This window comes from Chlamydotis macqueenii, chromosome 1 (assembly GCF_036417535.1).
Source record: "Chlamydotis macqueenii isolate bChlMac1 chromosome 1, bChlMac1.mat, whole genome shotgun sequence".
NCBI lineage: Eukaryota > Metazoa > Chordata > Aves > Otidiformes > Otididae > Chlamydotis > Chlamydotis macqueenii.
The window spans coordinates 75,510,803-75,528,296 of record NC_141556.1 but is presented as its reverse complement, the minus strand read 5'-3'; the positions used below and the strand labels follow the sequence as shown (position 1 = coordinate 75,528,296).

The 17,494-nt window shown below is 39.2% G+C and overlaps 1 protein-coding gene across 1 annotated transcript in view; it reads left to right on the top strand.

The window, feature by feature from the left end:
• The window catches only part of ITPR2 (inositol 1,4,5-trisphosphate receptor type 2), a 267,039-nt gene that overhangs the window by 169,974 nt on the left and 79,571 nt on the right, over window positions 1–17,494 (top strand). The window contains exons 38-41 of the mRNA XM_086756987.1: window positions 12,873–12,981; window positions 14,640–14,827; window positions 16,167–16,350; window positions 16,948–17,204. Of these exons, the coding sequence (XP_086613113.1) occupies window positions 12,873–12,981; window positions 14,640–14,827; window positions 16,167–16,350; window positions 16,948–17,204 (738 nt within the window). The remainder of the gene's footprint in view (window positions 1–12,872; window positions 12,982–14,639; window positions 14,828–16,166; window positions 16,351–16,947; window positions 17,205–17,494) is intronic.

The following is a 17,494-nucleotide window of genomic DNA, read 5'->3' as shown; positions in this document are numbered from 1 at the left end:
TCACATCTTTTCATCTCCTTTCCAAGGCGAGCGATCTCAGTCTTTAGTACTGCAATTTTTCCACACCTGTGTGTGTTCCCAGCACTTCTCCGAGCCTTCTGGGAGATGGCAAACTGGAGTCCACGCAGAACTTCAGATTAAACTGTGCCATTGATCTAACTTAGGGCACTAACTTCGTCTGTACTATTTCCTGCCCTGTTCAACCTTTTAACAAGGCTTTCACAGAGATATGCTAAGTGCAGCAGCAGTGCTGCATTCAGAACAGCGGATTTTGCTAATAATCAGAATAGCCTGAGCTGTGAATTATGTAGCCTCAAAGACTGTTGGTGGATTTTGTTTTGTATTCATTCAAAGCACTGCCTGTCTGGCCTGCGTATGCAGCCTAATTTCCAGTTATTGGAACTTAAAGTTCATCTAGGTTTTCATAACGCCATTGAGCCCCAATGCTGGGATGTTGCATGGCATTTATCAGAGAGATGTTATTAACGGGGATATTGACGCTCTTGAAACACAGTAGAAAAATTGCAGTCGTAGGACCTCCAGAACAGGTTTTTCTCCAGGCTCACCGTCAATCTATGCTGTACTTAACAGCTCTAAAGACGCATATGACATTGTATTTCCATAGCTACATGCTGTGCATATACGAACATTCCAGTGATAATATATTTCTCCTTGGAAGCAATAGAAATTTAGGCATTATAATGCCAACAGCTTCATAATAAATGTATACTAAAATATATTATGATGGAACAGCTACTGCACATGTGCAGCAATCTTATCTGTGACATAAATAACTCAGCAATTTTAGCAAATATTAAACGTAAAGGGGCAATTTAATATTATGGGTGAACAGCTTGCATATTAAATTTTATATAAACGTGAATCTGTCTTTTAGTAGTGGGAATTTGAAAAGCTGAGACAGCCTCATGAAAATGTGTCTTCGTCTCCCCTTTGTCTCTACCTTTTAACAGCTAATTTAATTTCAAGCAAATTTTGGTCACTTTTTCAACCAATTCTAGAGTGAATTCAATTTGTTTGGTGTGTTTGTTTGGTTTTTTTTCCTATTCAACCTAGAAGATAACTTTTTCCTCATCTTGTGAAACTTAGCACTTAGAAATTACTGTTGGTCCTAAAATAAGAAGACAGCTAAGAAGCTGTTGAGCTCTGGCATGACAGCTAATATACCTCCAAAAGTTATTAAAAACAAAATGTTACTCTCGTAACAACATTTCAGTTTCATTCAGCAACTTTGGCAAATAGAAATGGTTTATGAAACTTCTGCTGCAATGTTACGCAAAGTCAGAATTATTTCCATGACACTCTTCAAAGGACATTATTAGGTTTATTTGTTTGAACTGATGAAATCTTAGACTCCAAGAGTAGAAAGCTAATATTGACCTCTTATTTATAAGGGAAGATTGAAAACTGCTTTGAAAACAAAGAGGTTTTTCCTAGTAAAAGATGCCTTCAAAATTCAGAATGTCTGTCTGCATTTGGAAGAGATGCTCTGTTATAAAAACTTCAGATACACCAGGAAAGACCAACTCCAAGACCAAGTCACTGCAGTTTTGTGAATCAGTAGGTAAAAGCCAGGATATACCCTGAATGACCCTGCATAGGTGCTTAGCCTGCTCACTTATTAGTGACATTAGTGGGAGCTGAGGTAGCTTGGGCCTAACCTAGGCTCTGAATCAAGACCTGATTCCTCAGCCCTGGGGAACAAACCTGCCAAGCACTTTTTTTTTCCAGCCTCCAGAGGAATTCAGCACTCAGGTTATCATAGATCCCAACTCTTCCATGTGGTGGCACAGCCTTTGCCAGAGCAGAAGCAGAGCTCAGATCTTCAGTAACTTTGATTTAGTTGTAAAATTACCCATTACTCATACTTTATCAAGTGATCCTTTCCTTCTAGTGTGACCTTACCTTGTAATCCTGGATCATTAATTTTTAGTTACTTGGGCTCTGTTGCTGGCAGTGGATATGCTGATTTGCTGTTTGAAGAAGAGGAGATGTGGCACTTTGTGACAATAGCCAAGTGTCAGCAGTTACGTCCCTGCTGAGAGTCTGTAGCAAGGATCTGAGCTCCTCTAAACACACAGTATCATCGGATCCGCTGGTGAAGGTTGCTTACTGTTTCCTTGATACTTACCACCTCTGGCAATCAAAGTCATGAGTCAGGCTCCTTAAAATTATGAAACTACTTTGGTTTGGTTTCTTAATGATCAAAAACCCAACAACATATTTCTGTTGGGTTTGTTTTTTCTTTTTGTTTTTCTGGCCTTCTGGCTCTGGCCACACAGATCTCACATTTCCAAGTACTATTCCTAGGACCGGGAGCACAAGAAATTATGTGCATGGGGTGTGTGTGTGGCTTTTGGTTTGAGTTTGGGTTTTGTTTTTTTTTTATGTGAACTGGAATTTTCATACAAGCACATAACTCTAGGTGCTGAACTTAAAGTGCCAGTCATTGTGAAAAGGATAGTAAAACTGACATTAGTGGAAAAATCCCAATTAAGTTTACTGGAAAACTATTCAAACAACTACTTTTTTTTTTTTAAACCACAGAACGTGAATTATAAATATTTTCAAATTATCCTTGTCAAAATGGATAGCTAATAACAACCAAGTGCTAGATTTGTAGTGTTGTCTAGCTTTGCTCTGCTTTTCTGTTCATCTGAAATGCCTCCTGATTTCATAGATACAGTGAAATCAGTGCAGTAGCTGGCTTCACTCCAGATGGGCATTGTTCTCCTCTGCTTAGAAATCAAGGAAGATGCTTTGTTTTCTTTGCCGTGCTGTGCAGCGTAGAGCAAAGGGAGAATCTGCCTATCACTGCAATTAGCACTTAGGAGATCTGATGCTGTATCTTGACCCCATCCAGACTATTCTTTTGCGATGATGTGTGCTCATTTTCCAGTAAGGTAGATGCTAAGACTGTGTTTCCATATACCATTGATGACACTGGCAGTTTAAATATTGCTGCTGCCCTGAACTGCCACAAGGTTGGCTTCCTTTAACCGTTCCAGTTTCGCTGCATGGATAGGAACTGCTTAAATATGTTTTGACCAGCTGTTTTCCTTTGCAGTAGCCACAGTCTGTGCCAGACTGTAGGATTGCAAACTCACTTGACCCAACTTTGTATGTTGGCCTTTCAAGAACTTAAAGGAAATGCAAGTCTTTCTTTTTAAGCTGTTTAAGGCCTGATTTTCTGCAGTCTTTAGGTACCTAAAAATGCAAGTATACTTGTAGGTAGACGCCCACACGCTTGATTTTCTCCTTAATGCCTAAAGTCCAAGAAATTGGCAATAATTTGGTATCTGTTTTCATCTAAGAGTGCAAGGGACGTTTCTCAGAAGCATCAGGTGTGTCGGTCATTTTGTCAGGCTACTTCTCAGGGCAATATAGAGAGGGGTGCTGATCATTGTCAAAGACACATCTGTAAATCATGGGAGGACAGAATCTGGCAGTTACATGTACTGAATGTAGTGGTGTTCAGGCAGGAATGAGTAGCAGTAGAGGAAAAATAGTTGGTTTTGATGAGGTCTCGGGGTTGTTTTGAGACAAGGGGCATGTCTCATGATTATTTTGCAAGGTAAATGCTGAGAATTAGTTTCTTCTAATATAACTCTTTTCTTTCTAAAAATAAATAATATAGACATACAGAGCAGTTCTAGCTCAGTAATTAATATTAGCTGCAAATATTTATATATATTGGAGAAAGTGGCACAGGTCATGGTTTAATGATATTTCCACAGTAAAACCCCAAACCATGAAGTACTCGTTTGGTATTGATACAACCCAGAACTCATGTCAAATCAACTGAAAATTTTCCAGAGGCCTGATAACCTGGATTGCAAAATAATCCTGATAACCTGATTTAGCAAATGCATAGGTTCCTTCAAAGGTAAGTAGTGGCATGAGTATCTGAATGCCTTAGAACAAATTCTGAATTTCTAAGTGTCTTCATCAGTCTTTACTCTTAGACAAGGATGAAGTCAAGAAATCAGTGGAGTTGGTGATGGGTGAAAATGAGCAGGTGAAAACTGAAATACAGAAGTGCCTCCTGAGTCACTTTGAAGATCCTCAGCTAACAAGTGAAGATCCTAGCATATCTAATTCAAAATAGGACAAGCAGTATGTCTGCAGTACATCCCTTACCTGGTAAATTGGGCATCTATAATGCTTTGGCTTTGAAGTTCAACATAATAGAAACACGGTGAAACAGAATAATGTAATGAAAATACTATTTGACCACTTCTATTATTTTTCCCTAGCTACCTGCTTCAAGTTGCTCTTAAACATCAGAGCATAGTAGTGCTCATAAGTATGCATCTGGAAATTAAGTGTCTGTTTTGGTAAATATTCACATTAGGACACTTAGGGGTAAATTTTTCTTGCAGAGCATGGGGAGTTCCGCACAGAAATCCTGTTAACAAATAATAGGATTTTTGTGCATAACTCCCTGTGCATCACTTTGAAAGTTTACCCCCTGCAGCATAACAGTTAGATAATTTTAGTCTTTGAAAATTATGCTTTTCAGATCTGGTCCTTTTCTACGGTATGTTATTGATGGTGCAGTCATAAATGCTTCTGAATAATCGTGATCAAATCTTACATTGTTTTCTTTCAGTGGTGGAGAACTTGGGTTATTGTGCATCTCAATGCTTTGTCTTGCACTGGAGAAAGTTGCAAAGGAAAAATTACATAGGTGCAGACATGATCTGTTTTGTAAGTGCACAATTTATGACTACAGACAGAAACTGTGTAACCAAATGAGCAGCAGGGTGGGTGGTAGATATAAACAACAGTATTGACCCACAACAAAGACCTGTTCTGTATATACAAATGTATATACAGAAAAAAAAAAAAAGGACCTTTGACAGCTATGGGCCAATACTAAAATTTTATAATACACAAAATCAAACTGTAGCTTAAAAGTATTTTCTTCTCAGTCTAAGTCTGAATGCCCCAGTGGTGAGATTTTCACTAATCCAAACAGGTTTTTTTTCCTGCTGTATTCATAGTGGAGACACTTTTTAGAGATACTGTCAAAAAAAGTCTTTCTTTTAATATGACACTTTCTGGAGTTTCTTCAGGGTGCCAAATTGGACAGTTACCAGGCAAAAATTGATTCTCTTGCAATGCGTCCGATATTCTTTTCACTCTCCATATTGAAAATAGACTGGCAATAGCATTTGTTTTGCAATATTTTGGCACTTAAGCTTCCAGCGTTCTATGGAACCTGGAACTGCAAAGAAAAGAAGAATTAAGAGACTGCTAAAAAAAAAATGAACTACTTCTGTAAACCACTGTAGTTTGGTTTTAGAGAAGGGTCGTTCTTGTGGTTCTTTATTTCATCTGAACCTGTTAATGAATCTCTGCACTAGTTACAACCTCAGGTTTATCAGTTAGCATTTGAGATGTAGGCAATTTGTATTAAGGCGAGTGGGATTAATACCAGATTTGTGTAGGATTGAACAATGGCGCATTTAAAATATGGGGCGTCTCTGCCTAATGAGAGACAGCTGAGAGGTGTGGGTGGCCAGTTCTGCTCTCCTAGGAGAACTGTGTCATGAAGTCTGGTGCATATTTTCCTTTTTTTTCTTTTTAGAGTTGTATAAAAACTTTTGCCGGGCAAAGTGCGTGTCTACTCCTTCTACTGAAGTTACTGGCAAATCTCCTGTTGATTTTGGGGGAAGCAGAGCTGGACACCACCTGGACCTGACCTCATATTTTAAAGTTCTTTTCCCTAGCGTGAATAGACTCCCCAGTGTGCAAATAACTCTGCTGTCGGGTGTCTTATTTTATTGGTGAAAATATATCAGTTCCAACTATCAGTTGGCTATGAAAACATCTTGTTGCAAAAAGACTGAACCAGGAAAAAGCTCATTCTGTGTAAAAACAAACAACTAACCCCCCAAACCAAACAACCTTCCGCAGCTCGCGAGCCCCCTGGAAGCTGCTGGCATCATGAACACAGAAATTTTCAACGTTGTGGACATAGTAGGAGTTAGGACTCTGGGACTCTTTTCCAAGCTTGTGCTTGTGCAGCACCATGCATGTAGTAGCCATATGCCTCAGTTCATCCATTTTGGAGATGAGAAGATGCCTGTGCCTTCTTACACTTCAAGAGCAGGTTGAATCATAATTTAAAGGGTTATAAAACTTCCATAGGTGGTATCTTCACAGAAGTGACTTGCACAGAACCACTTCTCCTACTATGTTTTGTCTCCAAGGGAAATAAGGGAACAAAATAGTTTGAAAATGCATGAAAACCAACAAAAAATCATCCTGAAGCAGACACTCAGACCAAGCAGAATAGACATTTCATTTATAAATTATGAGAAGAAATGTGTAGAAGTAGGCGTTTTTCAAACAGCCTTCATAGAAAGCCAGGCTTCTAACCTCATCTATATTTACTACAGGAAAAGATGGCATGATGTCTTCATAGATTATGTGAGATGACATATTTTTGTCACCCAGCTTGTTCTCCTAATGTAGACCACAAGATCTTCAAATAGTTTCTGTCTGAGAAGCCACGTAGTCGTGATTTAGTAACTGCCAGCAACAGCGACTATCACACCTCTTCTTAAGCTGTTCCAGTAGCTAAATGCCATTACTGTTATATAAAATAAAACTAAAATTCATAACCCACAAACTGAATAACCCAGCTGCCTCTACCTCTTTTCTAGCTGCATTTCTCTGTCTTTGGCTTTTCACCAGTGTGTCTTACACCTTTATCTCGTAGGTTGAAGTAATCCTTTATCAGATTTCTCATGTAGATAGTCAGAAACAGTTCATGTGGTTCAAGTACTGATAAGTACAGTAGATTGAAAACCTTGAATTTCTAATGAGAAGGCGTGTTTTATTCTCTAATCACTCTTGTGGAGCTTCTCCAAACATATTCCAATTTGTCAGCATTCTTCTTGAATTGTGGACACCAACTTGTGATGTGGTATTCCTACATTAATGTGCCCCTACATCTAGAGAAGTAAGGTAGCCTCACAGATCTTAAATAATAGCTCTTGTCATACTTCCCAGAATTGTGTGATTTTGAGGAGTTGTCATTCTGCTGATTTTTCTCCAAGAGCTTCCATTCCTCCCCAGAGTCATGGTCGCCTAGAACAGAGTCCTCAATTTTTTGGTATTCTGTATTTTATTGTTATTACGTCTATAACTGGACGTACAGAGGTTTGAGCATAATGAGGCTCATACTGTTTGCTTCTAGTCAGTTTAATAAATGATGCTTAAATTGTTATCCATGACTTGACCTCATTCTCTTTTCTTCTTGTGTCATTTCTAAACACTATTAATAATTTTTTTCTGTATTCTTTCATTTCATTGAAAAAAAAAATCAGGCAGACAAGAAATGCTGTATGAGGCTGCCCGTTAGAGGCCTATACACTTGTTTATGATTTCTTGCTTTAAATTGCATGTTGAACTCTGTCAGTTGCTCAACTGTTTAGCATTTTATAACTATCCTTGTGGGATTACTTAGTAAAAAAAATTTGCCTTACAGCTTTGTGTCACACCACAAGTTTATCAGACTTTACCAGAGTGATAACATTATTAGCAAAACCAGAAGATAATCTCCAGAAGTTTGGTGAGGTCTATTTTTCTTAAACCCTTATTGAGGCAATTGTTACAACATGATGCCAGTATTATAACTGCCATCAGTTTATAATAGCTTCCTTTAATTTTGTGTTAATGGAGCTCAAAATCAGCCATTCCTTTGTTTTTCCCAGAGCTGATATCAAACTCACTGCAGTAGGTTTGATATCAGTAAAAAGTATAAAAAGTACTACTGTGTACTTCTTTACGAGTATCATTGCACGTTAGATTTCTCCCAGTGCTCTAGGATTTTGTATCTGTTCCAAACTTTCTGAAAACTTGAATTGGTAGACTATAGATCCCAGCCAGCTCGTCTTTTATACTTGAATGCAAGTTATTAAAATCTGGAGATTTAACATGCCTGATTTTCGTGCATCCTCCTGCATTAATACTAAAGTATACTCACAACATCATCCACTGTATCATAGAAATATTTGTTGGACGTGGCAGCCTTTTCTGTTATCACTGATGATGTCAGCACTTGCACTTCATCATTTGAATGTAGAGTGAAAACCAGAAGAGATCATCAGATCATCCAGTTCAGCCTTCTGAACATCGTAAATATCATTCCAGTTCCTTAGGAGGTGTGCAGGGTTGTATGAGACAGGACAAACAATTTTTGGCAGTGTTCTTCCGTGAGCTGGTGCTGATGCAGGTATCCATGATAAGCCGTATCTACCTCTCTCAGCCATTGCTTCCCTGTGCGGAACACCTCATCCTTATGTGGAACCAGCCTTTCGCAGGCTCGGAGAAGGAAAGTGAATAAACCATTGTATTAAGGCATTTAAATCGAGTTTAAAGACCAGCTAGTATAATGAAATACGGACTGAGAAAACGTAATTTGTTTGTGTCTACATGTTCCTATTGGAATAATTTTTCCCTATTGGAAACTTTTGTCTGTCAATCCCCAGCTATTTAAAACGGCAACAACAATAACCAGTTGTTGCTTTCTTGTGTCCTCAGTCTTTCTCCTAGCTTTTGTTAGAGACAATACAGTGGTATTCATGAGTAACAATAAGACTATTATGTTTCATTGTGTTTTTTTTTCAAAGCTATACAATATTCTAGCCATTATAGAAGGATTGAAGTCAGCTGAGTGATGTTTACATGCCACTTCCATACCCTAATAAGAGATATAAAAGAAAGTGTATTGTAGTCAGCAGGGGAGAGATTCAGCTTGGAAGGTCGAGACTTCTGCCATGTGTAGAAATCTACTCGGGGAAGATAGCACTGTGCTGCCTAGTGTGCTTTTATTTTTGGCCTCTACTTCAGTAATGTGAGTGAGTGTCAGTAATAGTTGCTGCAAACTGCTCATTCGTGCTACTGCTGTGATCATTTGCTTTTGGGCAATATTAATTTTGTGGCTGTACTAAGTTAGGAAGTTGTTTACAAGGACATCAATGGCATGGCTGTCTCACTTGCCCTGGCAGCAATTTGTCTCATCCACATGATGAGGCTGTTCTTGACTGTTTTTTTGGCATTCCCATAAAAGCATACCCAGACACCTACGCCAGCAGGATGGGCACTTTTTCTGGGAGCAGGTTCTTTCCAGCACTTCCTAGCAGGGTGCCTCACACAGTTACGTGCTGGAGGTGACAGGCGTTTCTGTTGAAACGCGTGAGCATTTGCACATTTCTCAGCTCTGGTTCATACAGCTGTGCTCTTCTGCTCTTTGTAGTGGCAACTAATTTCACAAGACTCGGGGAAGTCGTACGGCTGCCCAAGGTCATCACAAAGGGGATGAAGATCCCGAGCTTGCAAATACGTGGGCTAAGTCTGAGGCTGTGGTTTCGGCACACCTGTCAGGCAAAGCAGAGGTTCCACCATGATTTCTGGTTTTCAGACACCATGTCCTTGACTTTTGACACTTTGGCTTCTGAGAACTGTAAGTGTTGTCTGGATTCGTGGGAGGTTGAGAGAGAGAGGGAGAGTGTGAGAGAAAGCAGGAATCCTAATAATTAAGACCTGCTCCTCGGAAGAAGAACTGGAATCCATGCCTTAGTTTGGGTATGGATGGAGTGGGATTCCCTCTTCCATAGCTAGCTGGGGAAGCATCTTCATATCACTGCTCCTCCTGGTGTCTTTGAAGGTAACGAGACAGGAAGAAGATCTGAGATGTGCCAACAGTTGCCCACTTCCAGGCAATAAGACCCAAGTGCTAAATCATTCAGTTTATTAGTGAAATGCTATTTCATGTTTTTAAATGTTCTTCCTGATAAGATAAAGGCTGTTCTGATTGAACAATAAAGCGTGTGACCATGAGTATTATTCACAACTATATATAGATGGCTTTTAGTGTTTCTTCCCGTGACTGTACTGTGACTGTTTATGTAATTTACCATGGCACTCTGTTAGTCATCAACATTCTGCATAGATTGCTGGTTGAGGATGTTGCCTCAAGCTGAGTGGTTAATCAAGTGGTATGGCAAACGCCAGCCTTTCTGATTAAAAGATCTTTCTCAACGCAGTGCCCATTCTGGATCAGATCTTAGGGTGGAGTTAGGAAGGGTTTCTGCTCTATGATCCTATTTGTGTGGTACGATTTTATCATTCTGTGATATGTACATCTGAGAGAGTTTGAGAAGGGACTTTATCCTGGTTCTTAGTCCATATTTATCAATTCTAGTGGGAACTTTTTTCTGTTCAATAATAGATTTGTCTTCTTCAGGAGCTGAGGAAAATGAGGTTCACTTTCCTCTAGGACAGTGGAGTTTGGTCACAGCTAGAGGCTGGATGTTGGAGCAGGAGGAGCTGGTGCTCTTAGCCATCTTGAAATCTCTTACAAGCTTGGTTAGTGTACCTTGTCTGTGCAGGCAGGGCTAAACCCCATCACGAACTAGGCTGGGAAGGAATCTGTCTCTGTGAGTCCTCAGAGACTTCTGGTTCTTTGTCTTCCTCTGTAGCATGCTGGTTTAAGCTCACCTGGAAAATCCACCTAATAAATTCCCTGACACCGCAGATGTGTAGGTGATGTCTTTAATTTTTCTTGCAGCCATTGTATTTACGGCTTTTGATATTTACTGTAGGCCTTGCACTTTCCTTGACTGAGGGAACTCTGTGTAGACTGTTATCAAATGAAAACATCAAAATATGAGAACTAGAAGAGAACGGCCGTTTCGTGTTGTCAGGCTAGACATACAGAATACTGCATTCTAGAACTTGTTTGAAGTGGACAAGCCCGTTGTCCTTGATGTCTGTGAAGCAGTGAAGCCCCACCATGGCATATGGTTGCTCTTGGAAATATTGCTAAGTTAACAGAGAAGTGGGAGTGTGAGTAGTGCTGCTTGAGCTGTGTCTGGGACTTGTTTCCCCACTGCTTGCTGTCTGTGGTGGCCACAGAGATGTTTCGATTGAAACATTGACTGCTGCAGTAATGTGCAGGCACTGGTAAGCTGTAAGTACTGTGACTGCTTCTGGTGCACATATTTTTAAGAACTGTTTTTCATTAAAACCAGTAGGTGAGTAAAAGTAAGAGTGCAGTTGTCCCATTTTACTGCCAAGCTGTTGAAAAATTTTGCCCCTTCAGTGGTAATCATCAGATTGATGATTGCCGTACTCTTTTCTTTATAAAATCTTAGGTTGCACATAAACCTACAGAGGCAGAAGGTTGTGTCACCTTCTGCCTCTGTAAAGCTGAGTCTTGAGTGCAGATGTTCCCAGGAGACTAAAGGCAAAATAAAAATGCCAAGTAATTGGTACCGCTGATTCTTAATTCGATGTGTCTTGTCTTGCAGAACATAGGATCATAGAATAGTTAGGGTTGGAAGGGACCTTTAAAGGTAATCTAGTCCAACCCCCCTGCAAGGAGCAGGGATATCTCCAATGAGATCAGATTACTCACAGCCCCGTCCGACCTGGCCTTGAATTTTTACAGGGATGGAGCATCCACCACCTCTCTGGGCAACCTGTGCCAGTGTTCCACCACCCTCATTGTAAAAAATTTCTTCCTAATGTCTAATCTAAATCTACCTCCTTCTGTTTTAAAACCATTACCCCTTGTCCTTTCACAACAGGCCCTGCTGAAGAGGTTCTCCCCGTCTTTCCTATAAGCCCCTTTAGATACTGGAAGGCTTCTATAAGGTCTCCCTGGAGCCCCCTCCTCTCCAGGCTAAACAGCCCCAACTCTCTCAGCTTGTCCTCATAGGAGAGTTGCTCCGGCCCTCTCATCATCTTTGTGGCCCTCCTCTGGACCCTCTCCAACAGGTCCACATCCTTCTTATGTTGGAGGCTCCAGAAGCGGACGCAGTTCTGCAGGTGGGGTCTCAGGAGACCAGAGTAGAGGGGGAGAATCACCTCCCTCGACCTGCTGGCCATGCTTCTTTGGATGCAGCCCAGGATGCAGTTGGCTTTCTGGGCTGCAAGCACCCATTGTCAGCTCGTGTTGAGCTTCTCATCCACCATCACTCCCAAGTCCTTTTCCTCAAGGCTGCTCTGGATCCGTTCTCTGCCCAGCTGGTATTTGTGCTTGGGATTACCCTGACCCGTGTGCAGGAGCTTGCACTTGGCCTGGTTGAACTTCATGAGGTTCACATGGGCCCACCTCTCCAGCCTGTCAAGGTCCCTCTGGATGGCATCCCTTCCCTCCAGCCTGTCAACGGCACCACGCAGTTTGGTGACGTTGGTGAACTTGCTGAGGGTGCACTCTATCCCACCGTCCATGTCATAAGCAAAATGAAAGGGAAGATCTTCAGAGAGCTGCATGCAAATTTTGGCTGGTTGCGGTTTTGGAAGTAAAGGAACAAGGAGATATAGAGAATGCTTTTAAAGCTATTCTATCAAATGTCATATCTTTGTTTTAATATTTCATGTGATGTGGCTTCTAATCAACTGGATAATCTGAGATCAGAGAAAAGGGAGTGATACTTCTCAGCTTCAGAAAATAGGAAGAAAGTACTGCCATGGTGGGATAGGGCACAGACACACTGACTGCAGAGCATGGGCTTTTTGTAGAACATGTTTCAAGATACATATCTTAGATAGCCAGTAAGAATTATTGAGGTGGAGGTATTTTATTTATAATCAATAAATTACAAAGAAACTTCAAAGAAAGTTTATACAACAGTATTTTAGAATTCTTCCCATGAGATTTGTTAGATAAGACGATTAGATGTTTGCTTTCTGAACAACTGTACTATTTGTGTGCTTACTAATTATAATGGAAAGACCTAATAAATTATATATCTGTGTTAAACCAGCTTGCTTTCAAACAAAGGAAATTGGCCACAACTCTTATTTCTTCTATTTTTATCTCTCTCTTAAAGGGCAACACTTTAAGGAAAATACTCCTATATCGCTACTTTAAAGGAGAATATGGAAGTGGTATGAATGGGCCTCTGTCTGCCAGCTACAGCAAAACTGCACAAGTGGGAGGTAAATCAACACAGATCATTTAAAGAGAACAAAATTAGCAGCACCATTTTTTTCTGATAGGCACATTGGAAATGCTCCAGGGATTCAGTTGGTGAATAAATCAGACATGTTCTGTAAACAGTTAGGAGAGAGGTAGTATCAGACTTTTCCTAATTTCCAAGTTGCATATGCATGTGTCTCAGATGGCTGGTGTGCATTTGCTGGTACCAAAGTAAGGACTTTCTCTATGTCCCCCCAGTCAGTCATTCAATTCGCGTCCAGTTGGTAACACCATTTTGATTTGCCAGTAAATCCACATCCAGAAATTCAGCAAAGCTCAAAACATTTGAACAAAGATGTTGCTGTTTCTGGAAACTAAATTTTTTTTTTTGAAATTCCAGATCCTTTATTGATATATGAAAAAAAAAAAAGATACAAGGAAGAGCTTCTCAAAAATATACTGGTTAGGAAGTGCAACAGATTTTCCTAAAAGGCTGCAGAATGTGTCAGTTCTTGTTATGACTTTACCAGACAAGACTCTGACGAACCTGCTCTAGCTGCTGTGAGCAGGAAGTTTGAGTAGATGATCTCTGTATGTTCCTTATAACCTAATATTTTGTATATTTTGATTCTCTTATAGAAGCCATTGGGAGTAACTGCAGGATGGTTTCCAAGAAAACCCATAATAATGTGTGTCATAGGAAACGAGGCAGAAGCTAGGTGTAGAGCCAGGTCAAAATACTTGCCATTGCATTTTCAACATATATTAAAGGCGTGCCCACATTTGTGGGCATTTCAGGATGTTACCCAACTGATCCTCCTTGACAATTTCAGTGTAGACACTGGAAATGTTTACAGTCTTACTATCCTGTACACTAAATTTTGTTCCCTAACAAAGAGGAGAGTAAAAATTTACTGTCTTTTTTAGCACTCTCTCTAAAAAATGTGCGTGTGTATGGCTTCATCACAAAGTCTGAACTATTTTAATCAGTTTAATCAAAGCAGTACTGACTGATTAAAGCAGTACTATATTTTTCCTAATGAAGTAGATGCAGTTATATCTCTGTAAAATTCAGTATAGCAGGAACTATTATAATCTGTGATAATAAAAGATGGTTAATTTAATGAGCTAATACGGTTTAACAAAATTCCTTAAAACCACACCTTAAACTTGGATTAACTGTTCTTAATAAACATCATCATGATGTTAATGGTCTAGGACTTATATTGGCAAAAGCATTTAGCTAGAAGGCCGTACCTGTAACCAGAGTGGATTTACCAGTACACAGTCTTTGTACATTATGCCTGAGATTAAAAAGCAGATTTAAAAGTGGTCTCAGAGCACTGACCATACACACAATTTAGTATATGCAGCAGTGGAATTTAAAAAGGGGTTCAATGGACAAATCAATGTCATTTCCAACTTCTTTATTATCTGAATATTACGACAGAACAATGGTTCAGGGTTTTGTTTTATTTCTTATTCTTAGAGCCCAGCATTGCAGTTTCACACAAAAATGTTGTTTGTATCAAGGGGAATTTTGCCTCAAACAGAATTTCAAAACTAAATTTATTACATTGCTACTGTGTGCATAAGACAAATTATTATTACTAATAGATTAATTTTCATATATGTATGTGAAACAAACATGAATGGTATGTATTTGTCTAATTTGCAGGTGGATTTTCAGGCCAAGACTCAGATAAATCTGGGGTAACCATGTTTGATATTCAGTGCCTTCTGGATAAAGAAGGTGCATCAGAACTAGTCATAGATGTTATAGTAAACACCAAAAATGACAGAATTTTCTCAGAAGGCATTTTACTTGGTATCGCGTTACTTGAAGGGGGAAATACGCAAACACAGGTACTTATTTCGTTTACTTATTCACATAATGATTTTCAAATGCATGTAGTCTGGAGACAAATAAAAATAACCTTTTTGCTGTGAGTTCTGTGAAAAGTTTATCACTATAATATGTATTACTGTAATACAAAGGTAAATATGCCCTGTTATTATGCAATATCTCACAGTGTGGACTCTTCAACAGAAGAAAACATTTTTCAGCTGTCTGTTTCTGTGTAGCACAGTGCTGCTTTTAATCTGGTCTTTGCCATATAAGCATTATCTCCAGTTATTTCATATCTCTCTTTGTAAGATTAAAAATTACAGTATTTTCAAGTTCAGGATAGCAATAAAATTAAGTTGTTTTCTGGAAACATTTAGGGACTTTTATCAAAATCTCCAAACAGAGAAAGACTGACCATTTGAGAAGACCATTATCCCAGTCCATAGAAAATACGTGCTTTAAACTATTCAATCTAGTGTTTTGTGAATGATATCGCTCTCACCCAAGTTTAGCCAAATAAGATCATTATTTATTCTTACTCTATGATCAGCAGAGTTATCGTAAGAAAAGGAGGGATGGTATCAATCACTCCCTGCATTTCCCCATATCTCATCATTGCCTGTGAAGGCAGCTTAAATAACCAACTTATCCCTCACGGCAATACTATAGATGTTAAAGGAGAGAAATCCCATCCTGTATCTTTATTCTGTAAAAAAAAAAGAGATAATATGATCTGTGACCCTTAGAGAGTGTCCAGAAAATGTTAAAGAGATGAGATTTTGTTGCAGCTATCTAAAATGAATTGTGAGGGGCTGTGAAAGGGTTTTACTTTCAGATAGAGTTTGTAAACTGTTGAAAATGGTACTCAGCCTGCCTGAGAGTAGTACTAAGGGGCTGGACTTAGTAACCTAAAATATTAATTCAAATTCTGTGTGAAGCACAAAAGATGTATATAATCTAAGTTACAGTATTAAAAAGTTGGGTGTTTCCTGCTTTCTGTTGTTGTTACATAGTAACAATTACTTTTCACTATTATTTGTAGATAGAATATTGTAAGTCTAGAATGCCTGGAGAAATGGAGAGTGTCACAAAGTAATTTCACTTCAAGTGTAATATTGCGACATTTTAAAGATTGCAAATAGCAGTGTTCACCTTTTAATCCAAATTTTAAAATGTTGTCATCAAACTTTGTTAGCAGCCTTGTATATCACTTTGTGAAAGAACCGGTCAGGCAGTGGCCAACATTTGTTCTGTGAAAGTGAAGTAATTATTCATTTGTTTCACAAAAAAATAGCGTATTTTTGTATTTCTTCTTCCTTAGAAGACCGATATCTAAAGAATATCTTTTTTTTGCAGTATTCAACTTACCAGCAACTGAAGGAGCAAAAAAAGTCAGAAAAATTCTTTAAAGTCCTGTATGACCGCATGAAAGCTGCTCAGCAGGAGATACGATCGACAGTGACAGTGAACACTATTGATCTGGGGAGCAAAAAAAAAGATGATGATAGTGACCTAACCATATCTGTTCCCAAAAAGAGAGGTAAGGAGGCACCCATGTAAAAGAGGGGAGAGAACTGCATTATGTCAAAATTGCACGTACTGCTGCACTGATAGGATGCTGCGTTGATCAAAAAGCTTTAATATTAATCATTGCTAATTCACATCTTTTGCCTGTTTTTCTCTAAATTATAGGCCATCTCTTAAGCTGGTAACAAGGAATTAGCTTTGATGAGATCAGTGAAGCTATGCCATTTTACACCAGTAGAAGATAGAGAACCGTATTTTTAGAGAAGCAGAAGTAGAGGCTGCTGCTAATGGGGCTATTTCACAAGAGCAAGCGCAGGAACTGATTTCCCACCCTGTGGTCCTTCCATTGTTCTCATCATTTATTGTATATGGGAGAGAAATAGTAGAGCTTTTTGTTTTAATGTTCTGTTTCACTCTGGTTTGTGGTTTATGTGGAACATGCTATCCCTCCATGAATGTTGCTTTGATATTCTTTGTAAGTTGCCTAAAGGTCTTCGAAAAGTTAGACACCAACAAAGAAAAAGTTGCATTCATTATTATTGTTTTCTTATTGTTTAATCAAATGAGGAGAAAGAGTTTCAGAAACTAAGGAAAATTATCTTCTTTTCAGTAAAGGATTCAACCCTGCATCTGAAAGAGGGTATGAAAGGACAGTTAACAGAAGCATCTTCTGCAACGTCCAAGGCTTACTCAGTATATAGAAGAGAAATGGACCCAGAAATAGATCTTATGGGCTCAGGAACAGATGCTGCAAATGCAGAAGAGAAGTCCGCAGAAGAAGCAATCATGAGCCCTGCCATTGCAATCATGCAGCCAATATTGAGGTTTCTTCAGCTGCTGTGTGAGAACCACAATCGAGAGCTCCAGGTAAAGTGTTCTTGAGCTGAGCTGCAAAAGTCTTACAGGAGCTGGAAGTTTGTAAGAAGAAAAACATGCCTATGCCTGACTCCTGTTACAGAATAGAGATGTCTAAAATGTTGTTCTTCTTTTGGTCCAAGGGATAAAATAACCCTTTTCAAGAACCACTTGCATGCTCTGGTTGAGCTTATGTTTATGTCCTCATAATTGCTTGGGGACCGCAGCATAGCCGTATGGAATTGAGAAGTGTCTAAATGTCCCTGTTAGTATGGTTTCTGTGCACAAATGGTGAATCACTT